This window comes from Ranitomeya variabilis, chromosome 2, assembly GCF_051348905.1.
Source record: "Ranitomeya variabilis isolate aRanVar5 chromosome 2, aRanVar5.hap1, whole genome shotgun sequence".
NCBI classification, from domain to species: domain Eukaryota; kingdom Metazoa; phylum Chordata; class Amphibia; order Anura; family Dendrobatidae; genus Ranitomeya; species Ranitomeya variabilis.
In genome coordinates this window covers 543,463,936-543,478,041 of record NC_135233.1, presented here as the reverse complement: position 1 = coordinate 543,478,041, position 14,106 = coordinate 543,463,936, and the positions used below count along the sequence as shown (strand labels likewise).

General features: G+C 43.4%; 1 protein-coding gene across 3 annotated transcripts in view; it reads right to left on the bottom strand.

The window, feature by feature from the left end:
* The window catches only part of PRMT7 (protein arginine methyltransferase 7), a 155,849-nt gene that overhangs the window by 87,917 nt on the left and 53,826 nt on the right, over positions 1–14,106 (bottom strand). For all 3 annotated transcript variants that reach the window (XM_077288150.1, XM_077288147.1, XM_077288149.1), the window contains exons 3-5: positions 11,858–11,894; positions 11,578–11,727; positions 9,495–9,603 (exon numbers count right to left, since the gene is read on the bottom strand). In XM_077288150.1, coding sequence (XP_077144265.1) covers positions 9,495–9,603; positions 11,578–11,727; positions 11,858–11,894 — 296 coding nt within the window. The remainder of the gene's footprint in view (positions 1–9,494; positions 9,604–11,577; positions 11,728–11,857; positions 11,895–14,106) is intronic.

Here is a 14,106-nt window from a genome sequence, read left to right as displayed (position 1 = left end):
TAGATATGGGCCAAACATTTGGATTAAGAAGGGGTTGTCCTAGTAGTGGACAACCCCTTTAAACAGGACACATCTCCTTAGTATTTTAGGCAAAAAAAAAAATTACAATATATATTTTTTATTTTAAATATTACAAAAATGAAAATGGGCCGATGCAAATCTTTTGGCACCCTTGGAGATTTATGTGCTTGGATAGCTTTGACCAAGGTTTCAGACCTTAACTAGCCTCTTAGGGTTATGGCTTGTTCACTATCATCATTAGGAAAGGCCAGCATTATTACACCTCTAACCTTGCGCCAAAAAACAGCAGCCATGGGCTCTTCTAAGCAGCTGCCTAGTACTACTCACAAAGCAGGAGAAGGCTATAAGAAGATAGCTAAGTATTTTTAATTTGCCCTTTCACCAGTTAGAAATGTAATTAAGAAATGGCAGTTAATAGGAACAGTGGAGATCAAGATAAGATCTGGAAGACCAAGCAAAATTTCAGTGTGTGCAAATAAGGATCCCCGCTTGACTGCAAAAGACGTTCAGAAAGATTAAGCATACTCTGGAGTTATGGCATATTGTTCTACTGTTCTGTCATGATCTCAATGGCAAGAGAACATAGCATCAGCATATATAGGAACTAGCTCTTGGAAGATGGGAACTGAGCTGACCATGAACTAAACCTAACGCACAACTAGCAGTGGCCGGGTAGCATGCCTACGTTGATTCTAGATGCCCAGCACCAGCCGGAGGACTAAATAATGCTAGCAGAGGAAAATATTAGTCCTAGCTCACCTCTAGAGAAATACCCCGAAAGGAGACAGAGGCCCCCCACATGTATTGGCGGTGAATTAAGATGAAATAACAAACGTAGTATGAAAATAGGTTTAGCAAATTTGAGGTCCACTTACTACATAGCAGAAGACAGAAAGGACACTTTCATGGTCAGCTGAAAACCCTATCAAAACACCATCCAGAAATTACCTTAAGACTCTGGCATTAACTCATAACACCAGAGTGGCAATTCCTGTTCACAAGAGCTTTCCAGACACAGTAACGAAACTACAGCTGTGAACTGGAACAAAAATGCAAAAACAAACATGGACAAGAGTCCAACTTATCTAGTAGTTGTCTAGGAGCAGGAACAAGCACAGAGAGGCTTCTGATAACATTGTTGACCGGCAAGCAACTAACAGAGAAGCAAGGTTATATAGCGACTCCCACATCTTGATGGGAACAGGTGAACAGAGAAGATGAAGACACCAGTTCAATTCCACCAGTAGCCACCGGGGGAGCCCAGAATCCAAATTCACAACAGTACCCCCCCCTCAAGGAGGGGGCACCGAACCCTCACCAGAACCACCAGGGCGATCAGGATGGGCCCTATGAAAGGCACGAACCAGATCAGAGGCATGAACATCAGATGCATTCACCCAAGAATTATCCTCCTGGCCGTATCCCTTCCACTTGACCAGATACTGGAGTCTCCGTCTGGAAACACGGGAGTCTAAGATTTTCTCCACAACGTACTCCAACTCACCCTCAACCAACACCGGAGCAGGAGGCTCAACGGAAGGCACAACCGGTACCTCATACCTGCGCAATAATGACCGATGAAAAACGTTATGAATAGAAAAGGATGCAGGGAGGTCCAAACGGAAGGAAACAGGGTTAAGAATCTCCAATATCTTATACGGGCCGATGAACCGAGGCTTAAACTTAGGAGAAGAGACCCTCATAGGGACAAAACGAGAAGACAACCACACCAAATCCCCAACACAAAGCCGAGGACCAACACGACGGTGGCGGTTGGCAAAAAGCTGAGTCTTCTCCTGGGACAACCTCAAATTGTCCACCACCTGCCCCCAGATCTGATGCAATCTCTCCACCACAGCATCCACTCCAGGACAATCCGAAGATTCCACCTGACCAGAGGAAAATCGAGGATGAAACCCCGAATTACAGAAAAACGGGGACACCAAAGTGGCAGAGCTGGCCCGATTATTGAGAGCGAACTCCGCCAATGGCAAAAAAGCAACCCAATCATCCTGGTCAGCAGACACAAAACACCTCAGATATGTCTCCAGGGTCTGATTAGTCCGCTCGGTCTGGCCATTCGTCTGAGGATGGAAAGCGGACGAAAAAGATAAAACTATGCCCATCCTAGCACAGAATGCCCGCCAAAATCTAGACACGAATTGGGTCCCTCTGTCAGAAATGATATTCTCAGGAATACCATGCAAACGAACAACATTTTGAAAAAACAGAGGAACCAACTCGGAAGAAGAAGGCAACTTGGGCAGAGGAACCAAATGGACCATCTTAGAGAAACGGTCACACACCACCCAGATGACAGACATCTTCTGAGAAACAGGCAGATCTGAAATAAAATCCATCGAGATGTGCGTCCAAGGCCTCTTAGGAATAGGCAAGGGCAACAATAATCCACTAGCCCGAGAACAACAAGGCTTGGCCCGAGCACAAACGTCACAAGACTGCACAAAGCCTCGCACATCTCGTGACAGGGAAGGCCACCAGAAGGACCTTGCCACCAAATCCCTGGTACCAAAAATGCCAGGATGACCTGCCAACGCAGAAGAATGAACCTCAGAGATGACTCTACTGGTCCAATCATCAGGAACAAACAGTTTATCAGGTGGGCAACGATCCGGTCTATCCGCCTGAAACTCCTGCAAGGCCCGCCGCAGGTCTGGAGAAACGGCTGACAATACCACTCCATCCTTAAGGATACCTGTGGGCTCAGAGTTACCAGGCGAGTCAGGCTCAAAACTCCTAGAAAGGGCATCCGCCTTAACATTCTTAGAACCCGGTAGGTATGACACCACAAAATTAAACCGAGAGAAAAATAATGACCAGCGCGCCTGTCTAGGATTCAGGCGCCTGGCGGTCTCAAGATAAATCAAATTTTTGTGGTCAGTCAATACCACCACCTGATGTCTGGCCCCCTCCAGCCAATGGCGCCACTCCTCAAAAGCCCACTTCATGGCCAAAAGCTCCCGATTCCCAACATCATAATTCCGCTCAGCGGGCGAAAATTTACGGGAAAAGAAGGCACAAGGCCTCATCACGGAGCAGTCAGAACTTTTCTGCGACAACACTGCCCCAGCTCCGATCTCAGAAGCGTCGACCTCAACCTGAAAAGGTAGAGCAACATCAGGCTGACGCAACACAGGGGCAGAGGAAAAACGGCTCTTAAGCTCCCGAAAGGCCTCCACAGCATCAGGGGACCAATCAGCAACATCAGCACCCTTCTTAGTCAAATCGGTCAATGGCTTAGCAATATCCGAAAAACCAGCAATAAATCGACGATAAAAGTTAGCAAAGCCCAAAAATTTCTGAAGACTCTTAAGAGAAGAGGGCTGCGTCCAATCACAAATAGCTTGAACCTTGACAGGATCCATTTCAATGGAAGAGGGAGAAAAAATATATCCCAAAAAGGAAATCCTCTGTACCCCAAAAACACACTTAGAACCCTTCACACACAAAGAATTAGACCGCAAAACCTGAAAAACCCTCCTGACTTGTTGGACATGAGAGTCCCAGTCATCCGAAAAAATCAGAATATCATCCAGATACACAATCATAAATTTATCCAAATAATCGCGAAAAATATCATGCATAAAGGACTGGAAAACTGACGGAGCATTTGAAAGACCAAAAGGCATCACTAAATACTCAAAGTGGCCCTCGGGCGTATTAAATGCGGTTTTCCACTCATCCCCCTGCCTGATTCGCACCAAATTATACGCCCCACGAAGGTCAATCTTAGAGAACCACTTGGCCCCCTTTATGCGAGCAAACAAATCAGTCAGCAACGGCAATGGGTATTGATATTTAACAGTGATTTTATTCAAAAGCCGATAATCAATACATGGTCTCAAAGAGCCGTCTTTTTTTGACACAAAGAAAAAACCGGCTCCTAAGGGAGATGACGATGGACGAATATGTCCCTTTTCCAAGGACTCCTTTATATATTCTCGCATAGCAGCATGTTCAGGCACAGACAGATTAAATAAACGACCCTTTGGGTATTTACTACCCGGGATTAAATCTATGGCACAATCGCACTCTCGGTGCGGAGGTAACGAACCAAGCTTGGATTCTTCAAAGACGTCACGATAGTCAGACAGGAACTCAGGAATTTCAGAGGGAATAGATGATGAAATGGAAACCACAGGTACATCCCCATGAGCCCCCTTACATCCCCAGCTCAACACAGACATAGCTCTCCAGTCGAGGACTGGGTTGTGAGATTGCAGCCAAGGCAATCCTAGCACCAAATCATCATGTAGATTATACAGCACCAGAAAGCGAACAATCTCCTGGTGATCCGGATTAATACGCATAGTTACTTGTGTCCAGTATTGTGGTTTATTATTAGCCAATGGGGTGGAGTCAATCCCCTTCAGAGGAATAGGAGTCTCCAAAGGCTCTAAATCATACCCACAGCGTTTGGCAAAGGACCAATCCATAAGACTCAAAGCGGCGCCAGAGTCGACATAGGCGTCCGTGGTAATAGATGACAAAGAGCAAATCAGGGTCACAGATAGAATAAACCTAGACGGCAAGGTGCAAATGGAAACAGATTTATCAAGCTTTTTAGTGCGCTTAGAGCATGCTGATATAACATGAGTAGAATCACCACAATAGAAACACAACCCATTTTTCCGTCTAAAATTCTGCCGCTCGCTTCGGGACAGAATTCTATCACACTGCATACTCTCTGGCGACTTCTCAGTGGACACCGCCAGATGGTGCACTGGTTTGCGCTCCCGCAAACGCCTATCGATCTGAATAGCCATTGTCATGGACTCATTCAGACCCGCAGGCACAGGGAACCCCACCATAACATCCTTAATGGCATCAGAGAGACCCTCTCTGAAAGTCGCCGCCAGGGCGCACTCATTCCACTGAGTAAGCACAGACCATTTACGGAATCTTTGGCAGTAAATTTCCGCTTCATCTTGCCCCTGAGATAGGGACATCAAAGTTTTTTCTGCCTGAAGCTCCAAATGAGGTTCGTCATAAAGCAACCCCAAGGCCAGAAAAAACGCATCCACATTGAGCAACGCAGGATCCCCTGGTGTCAATGAAAAAACCCAGTCTTGAGGGTCGCCCCGGAGCAAGGAAATCACAATCCTGACCTGCTGTGCAGGGTCTCCGGCAGAGCGAAATTTCAGGGACAAAAATAATTTGCAATTATTTCGAAAATTCTGAAACCCAGATCTATTCCCCGAGAAAAATTCCGGCAAAGGAATTCTCGGCTCAGATACAGGTGCATGACAAACAAAGTCTTGCAAATTTTGTACCTTCGTGGCGAGATTATTCAAACCTGCAGTTACACTCTGAAGATCCATTACAAACAGGTGGACAGAGCCATTCAAAGATTAGAAGGAGAGAAAAAAAAAAAAAAAAAATTTCAGCAGACTTCTTATTTCTCTCCTTTCTCAGCCAAGGATTTTAACCCTTTAGTGGTCCGGTCAAACTGTCATGATCTCAATGGCAAGAGAACATAGCATCAGCATATATAGGAACTAGCTCTTGGAAGATGGGAACTGAGCTGACCATGAACTAAACCTAACGCACAACTAGCAGTGGCCGGGTAGCATGCCTACGTTGATTCTAGATGCCCAGCACCAGCCGGAGGACTAAATAATGCTAGCAGAGGAAAATATTAGTCCTAGCTCACCTCTAGAGAAATACCCCGAAAGGAGACAGAGGCCCCCCACATGTATTGGCGGTGAATTAAGATGAAATAACAAACGTAGTATGAAAATAGGTTTAGCAAATTTGAGGTCCACTTACTACATAGCAGAAGACAGAAAGGACACTTTCATGGTCAGCTGAAAACCCTATCAAAACACCATCCAGAAATTACTTTAAGACTCTGGCATTAACTCATAACACCAGAGTGGCAATTCCTGTTCACAAGAGCTTTCCAGACACAGTAACAAAACTACAGCTGTGAACTGGAACAAAAATGCAAAAACAAACATGGACAAGAGTCCAACTTATCTAGTAGTTGTCTAGGAGCAGGAACAAGCACAGAGAGGCTTCTGATAACATTGTTGACCGGCAAGCAACTAACAGAGAAGCAAGGTTATATAGCGACTCCCACATCTTGATGGGAACAGGTGAACAGAGAAGATGAAGACACCAGTTCAATTCCACCAGTAGCCACCGGGGGAGCCCAGAATCCAAATTCACAACACTGTTCAGTACAATGTACACCTGCATAAATATGGCCCTTATGGAAGAGTCATGAGAGGAAAATCTCTCCTGTGTCCTCACCATAAAATTTAGTGTCAGAAGTATGCAAAAGAACATCTAAACAAGCCTGATGCATTTTGGAAACTAGGCTAAAATAGAACTCTTTAGTCACAATGATCAAAGGTATGTGTGGAGAAAAAAGGGCCCAGAATAACAGGAAAAGAACATCTTACAAAGTGCGAGGAACTGGCCATGGACTAAAGACTACTGGACCAATGACCGCAGAGCGGAGTCCACGGCTCTACACGATGCAGACTTTTCCAGAACAGAGCATCGGTTGCATCAATATTGTGTGTTACTAGAGATTTTATTGCAGTGTGGTATTACCGATTAGCTTGCTTGTCAGTTCAGCCTCAGTAATCAATGTTTCCATTCAGTGACTGCAAGCAGAGGAGGATGTACTGGTTGGATCTTATGTATACCTAAGGCCAGACAGAAGATGGCTAAAAGGTAAATGTAAATTATTCATTCTATTAATCTCATCAGTATCTCAGCGACCTCAAGCCATTGTCCTCTCAGCCACTAGGCTCCTTGAGACGATGGGGATACTAGACCCAGGGGAGCCTTCACTACAGGGGGTCTCACATGCAAGCCCGGGTAATGGGACTCAGCCTGAGTGAGACATCTCCACCAATGCACAGTTAGCTTTGGGAGGGGAGCGTTGCCCGAGGGCCGGGCTCAATTCCAGGGCGCAGCTTTGGGTATGGAGGACCGACGGAGGGGTACCCATGAGCTACGGTCGCGATATCCATCGTCTGTAGGAACATAGGCTGTGACTGCTACGGTCGCAATATCCATAGTCTGTAGGAACAGAGGCTGTGATTGCACACTATACCGGCTTGAGATACCAAAAGCTGTGGGCCAACCAAGAGTTGGGAGACCGTAGGTATCGCCTGGTACGTGGGCAGTGGAACTACCGATCTCAGGTTGGGAATTTGTGGACTTAAGGACACTGTATTTTGGCCATCGACCTGGATTTGTGTATAACCGTGGACGGGAGAAATAAAGCTAGCTGCATTGTTAACCTGCCTAGGTGATTATTACAACCCACAATCTCAGATCTTCACATCAACCATGAAGCATGGTGGAGGATCAATCATACTTTGGGGTTGTGTTGCAGCTAATGGCACAGGGAACATTTCACGGGTAGAGGGAACAATGGATTCAATGAAATTTCAACAAATTCTTGATGTAAACATAACACCATCTGTAAAAAACGCTGAAGTTGAAAAGATGATGGCTTCTACAAATGGATGATTAGTGAAGAGCGAGTATACTCATTGTTCGGGTTTTCCCGAGGAATGCTCGGGTGATCTCCGAGTATTTGTTAGTGCTCAGAGATTTAGTTTTTGTCCACGCAGCTGCATGATTTACAGCTACTAGCCAGCCTGAGTACATGTGGGGGTTGCTGGTTGCCACATGTATTCAGCTGTCTAGCAGCCATAAATCATGCAGCTGCGTTGACAGAAACTAAATCTCTGAGCACTAACAAATACTCGGAGATCATCCGAGCGTGCTCGGGGAGACCTGAGCAACAATGCTATTCGCTCATCACTAATAATGATCCTAAACACAAGTCAGAATCCACAATAGACTACCTTAAAAGGTGCAAGCTGAAGGTTTTACAATGGCCCTCACAGTCCCCTGATCTGAGCATCAGTGAAAATCTGTAGCTAGACCTCAAAATATTAGTGCATGCAAGACGACCCAGGAATCTCACAGAACTGGAAAGAATATTCCAAGGAAGAATGGATGAAAATCCCTCAAACAAAAATTCAAAGACTCTTGTCTGACTACAAAAAGTGTTTACAAGCTGTGATACTTTCAAAAGGGGGGGCTACTAGGTAGTAACCGTGCAGGGTGCCCAAACTTTTGCATAGGTCCATTTTACTTTTTGTAATTTTTAAAATGTAAAAGATGAAAATATATATTTTTTGCCCAAAAAACAAAGAAAATGTGTCATAAGGTGCAGCACAAATTCATCTAAACTAAAAGCCGAGATCCTTTGACCAGGAACAGACATTTCTAGAAAAGTTCATAACTTTCCTAAAGTCTTATGAAAACATTTACAGCACATCCTGCACTGAACAACTGAACCCAATTTACTATATATTTTAAATGTCTGTCCATTTTATACCGACTCCACCAAAATGGACACTGACTCCACAGCCCTGGTCAGAATCCCCCTAAACTTGACAATCCTGCATTGAAGAGGAGCTGCGGATGACCATCTTCTTTTCTTGATTGGGGGAGCATTTTGTGTAAAACACCCACCACAGGACTAGATCATGTTTGTTTGGAGCTCTGTGGTGAATCACTCACACACAAGCTCATTATTGCCAGCATTTCATGCATAAAAAACACTTTCCTCTCTGCAACTTATTAATACTAATGCATGGAGCCAACCAAGTTGATCCAGCTTCTGATCCACAGGTCAAGGAGACGTGGTAGAGGAATGGTAGGGATGACGCAGAAAATTAAGGTGCATCTAAACATTTTATATCTTGCCACAACAGACAACCAACTTTCTCGCCTATGCCATAGACTCTATCCCAAAACATGTACGGGGTGGAGATCGTGGAAAAAACTCCACAATAGAGAAGCTTACTATAGTTTGTCTTTAAATATCAGAGAACATTCTGGTCTGAATCTGAGCAGGGAGATGTTACACAGTTAATACATAGATTTACAAGTCCAAAATGATTGTGATTCTTATTTATCCCTATTTTTATTTTCTAATCAGCCTCTAATCAGCCAAACATCCCTTTTTTCCTAGTTTCAGACTAATAACATGCATTCTATACCATTCGTCCTCTCTTTTGCAGTATTGTGCTTTAGCCAAGTCAAAGAACGCACTTGCGTTTGAAACGCACATGGTATTCTCAATTTTCTGTGCCCCCCTACTAATCCTCTACCATAGAAGATGTTTGTTTTCTGGATTTTGTATTTTTGCATTTTTCTAGTGATGTTTAACTCTTCTGGAATTAAGACTTCATGATTTTACCACGTCTTCTTGAAACATGGATCAACTTTTTCCTTCCCTGTATCTAACTAACGCCATGCAGTGGCGTGGATCACGGGCTTCTGTGCAGATCGAGCTACATTGAGGGATGAGCTGATTTTTTCCTTTTTTCTATTCACTCCATATTAGTCAGCCTACAAAAAAAAGCCAGAAACAGCATCAACAGAACGTGTTACAAAGGCGCCCTTGCTCTTACCTGGTCCCAACGTCACCTCTGTAGAATGCTTGTTTATCACTTTGACTTTGTCACCGAAGCCATTCACTTTCACTATTTGTGCTGCTGCATCTGCCATAGGCTTAAAAACCTGAGAAAATAATTAGGCTGAAAATAAACAGGCTGATCTCAGAGGTGGTATCACAGTCTCAGACATGCAGTCAGACTGAGTACACCGTCTTATAACTCTTTAGTTTTTACCTATCAGGACATAATAAAAACATTTGGTCCTCAGAAGGACTTAAAGTGAAATCACTACAACCGCAGATGAATAATACATGACAAATTACACTGGGTTAGTATTTAATCATATAAAACTAGGCCAAAATTTCCAGGCAGTCTGTAAAAAATTAAGTACACCCTTTCCTCATCCATAGAAAAGCAAGATGCTGCTAATCAAATGCCGTTAATTGTTCATCGGCAATTGTGACCGCCTATATAAAAGCAGAAGTTTTGGAAGTCTGCAGGTCTGGAGCATTCAGATGCTTGTAAACTCAAAGCAACAGAGGAAAAACATTACCCAAAACCTTAGAGAAGCACAATGGTTGCAGGACATCAATCAGGGAAGGATTATAAGCCATTTAAAAAAAAAAATTGGAATCCATAGTCTACAGTGAGAAAGAACATATTCAAGAAACTAGAGAATCTTCCCAGGAGTGGAATGCTCAGATAAACTGAAAAATACCCAGGAGAAACAGCTTATGCCCTAAAGGCCTTGGCATGTTAAATGCTCAAGTCTAGGACAGTAAAATTAGAAAAAAAAACTGAAGTATGGCTTGTTTGGAAGGGTTGCCATGAAAAAGCCTCCTATTTTTATAAAAAAACATGGAGGCTCAGCTAAAGTTTGCAAAGCTGCAGCTAAACAAACCCCAAGATTTATGGAACAATGTCCTTAAAGTTGAGATGCTTGCTCATAATACCCTGCTCCATGTTTGATCAAAAACAAAAACCGAAATCAACGCAAATATCTCATGCCTACTGTCCAGCATGGTGGTGGAGGGACAATGACTTGGGCTTGTTTTGTAGCCACAGGACCTGGGCACCTTGCAGTCATTCAATCAACCATGAACTCCCCTGTATACCATAGTGTTCTAGAGTCAAGTATGAGGACATCTGTACTAAAGCGAACACTTGGCCAAAACTCGGCCATGCAATAAGACAATAATCCTGAGCACACCGCATGATCGATCACATTCCATTCACATGTCGCAGTCCTCAGGATCACTGAGGTCGAAACGTTCGCAGGTAACTTCCAAATTTGAGACAACACCTTTCATAGAGCTGTGCATAACCCAAAGAACTTAAGCAACAATGTAAAGAGTCGGCCAAAATCCCTCCAGAATGATGTGAGAAACTGATAGCCATACACAAAATGATTACGGTACTTCAAGGTGGTGCAAGCTATGGCATCATGGGATGTGCTTCATTTGTCACACGGTATGTCTGCATTTTGGCCTATCATTTGGTGAATAAATATTATAAAATATTTTATTATATAAAAGCTGGCAAACCGGTGCGCTTATGACTATGGTAACAATAATTACTGCTTGCAGGTGACACCTAGTACACCTGGTACAAGGGTGGCGTGAAGTGGTTGGCAGTAGCACATCAGGTTGTGGGACTCGTGTGCTCATCTCTGGTGGCAAAAAGCCCCGATTATCATATTTTATGAGAACTCCTCCACATGCTGCGTACATAAGAGATTACCCAGCATGGCGGACTCAAAATGTAAACCAAGTCAACTTTTGCTGCAGATTTTCACTGCAGACTTCACTCTTTGCAATGTATAAGGTAAAATCTGCACCACCTCCGCAACAAACCCACGGCAAACTAATCCAATGCATCTAAAACAATCCCTGCAGATCTACCAGCAGCAGTGGCTGCATAACGGACAAGGAAAATACTTTACTGCAGGACTGTGGACCACACAGGGTTCATTGGCAGCCTGTTACCATAGAAACGCATAGGTTTGTAATGGAGCTGTGTACACAAAAGGTAATAATTTAGACTATTTTATGCTAATTAACCACAGACGGTGAGGAGAGACTTTAGCAGACCAGTTCACCTCAATGGCAAAGCAGTAGTCCGCCCCGGCTGTGAGAGCCATCATGGATAAGAGTCCGGTCCCAGTCCCAATGTCGAGAACAATGGCCTCTTCTCCTCTTTCCTTCACCCTCTTCACTGCAGCCCAGATGCCCTGGTAATACTTCTCATTCTGCAGAACATCAGCAAAATGTCATCATAGCAAATAAAACTAAATAATATACAGATTATTCATGAAAAAGCTGAGCGTTCACAGGTTATTAAGATGCAATTTCAATGCTTTTGGTAAAGAAAAAGCGTACCCGGTCCTTGTCATGTAGCATATCAGCATATGAAGACCTGCGGGAAAGGAAGGCAAAACATCAGGGATCCAGAAAAGGCCGTGAGGCTAGCAGAACACATTCCTTTCGGCACGAATATGGCACACTCTGATTCATGATTGGAAACACAAGCAAAATGTTATAAAACCGGGGAAAAAAAATCGGTAAAATTCGATAAAAAGTGTGAGAAAATATTTGCATTGCCACAAAAGTATTTTCAACACTTTAGTAACGATACTGGTGGTGTATGAGGAGCGTGGGGCACGTGTTTGATGAGGGGAGGGGGTTTGCAGAGCTCAGTGGCGCGGCATTCTTGTAAACAGTCATCTTTTATTTTTTCCTAACTTTATGTATGCACATTGCGGCAAGCCAATGAGGGAGCAGGAAACACCCACAATGTCCTGACACAACGGCTTTTGTCATTGGCTGCTGAAATCACATGTCCCTCTCTATATAAAGAGCAGAAATCTTGTCTTAGCGCCATTTTGACACTGTAGCAGCGCAAAGAGGCTGCTCCTGACGCTGGCACTGTGAGCAGCTAGACTTTAGTTATTTAGCTAGGTAGTTGTATATCAGTCAGATAGTGTAGCTAGTGTCCACTGTGGCTGTTAAATTGACCTTCCAGCATTTTTTACCCTAGGTCCACAGACAAAGCCAGCAGGGCACACGTCCTAAAAGTGTGTTGTGCACAGCTTCTATTGTGCTTCATGCACGAGTAAAGTGTTCTAAATCTTATTTTTTCACTAGCTAAATGTGAAACATTGTTCTGTGATTTGAGCATAATTCACAATGCCATCTCTCACCTTATTTTTTAGTGTCGGTGAAATTCAACAGTGTGCAAAGTTCATGCACATTAAAAAAAAATATACATTTTTTCTGTTGCTAAATGTCATACAGCCAGCCGTATCCCACGTTGTAATTTTGTGGCAGTGATATGAACCTGTCTGCAGACCTCACATACATAACAAAAAATATATAATTTGTTCTGTTGCTAAATATGATACAGCCCACCGTATCCCATGTTGTAATTTTGTGGCGGTGATATGAAGCGGTCTGCAGACCTCACACGCATTAAATCTTTTTTTTCTGTTGCTAAACATGATACAGCCTGCTATATCCAACCTTTTCATTTTGTGGCGTTGAAATTCCTCTGTATGCAGAGCTGTTGCACATTAAAATTTATTTAAATTTTTTTACCAACATGATACAGCAGCCAAGATATGAGTTTGCAATTGTTTTGAGCCTATCTTCTAGAATGATTATGTGCATCTTCAGCATCCAATTTCTCATGGGCATTTGTTACACCTATCTTCTGACGAGCATCAAATCCTCTCTGGTAATTGGTGTTGGGTAAATGAGTAATCTTTGTAGGCTGTATCCTGGATCTCGTATCTCCCATAGCCACCGTTATTGATCCTGCTGTACTTTCCCATTTCCGCTGCCGTCATGCCCCTTTTCCTGATCAGTTCATCTAACGGACACATCGGCCACATTTCTCCGGCAAACCAGAACCTTACCAGCGGCAAATGTAGGAAAGAGGACGTTCCAAGGCCATGAACAATCTTCTAGATTATACAAGCCTCATCCACACTAAAAATATATTTTTTATGTTACTAACGTGATTCAGAAGGGGAGATCTCAGTTTGAAGGCTATCTTCTAGATTATGTGCATCTTTGGCATCCAATTTTTCACGGGCATCTTTTATGCCTATCTTCAGTCGAGCATGCGTTACACCTAGCTTCTGAAAAGCATCAAACGCTCTCTGGTAATTGGTGTTGTGTAAATGAGTGATAATTGTAGTCAGGATTAAGCATCCATACCAGTTATTGATCTTGTTATAGGATCCCATTCCCGCCGCAGTCATGCCCCTTTTCCTGATCAGTTCATCTAACGACATATCGGCCATATTTCTCAGGCAAACCTGTACGTTACTAGCAGCAACTGTAGGAAAGAGGGCGCTCCAAGGCCACGGACAATCTTCTAAATTATACAGGCCTCATCCACACTAAAAATATATTATTATTTTAGATTACTAACTTGATACAGAAGGAGAGTTCTCAGTTTGAAATTCTTTTGAGCATCCACTCTATGTTATACAAGCCTCATCAGCAGGCCCCCCAAAATTCTTCTATTACTAACGTAATACAGTAGGGGACATCTCACGTAGAAATTGTTTGGAACATGTAGTCAATGTTATACAGGCCTCATACACACACCAAAAAAAAAATCT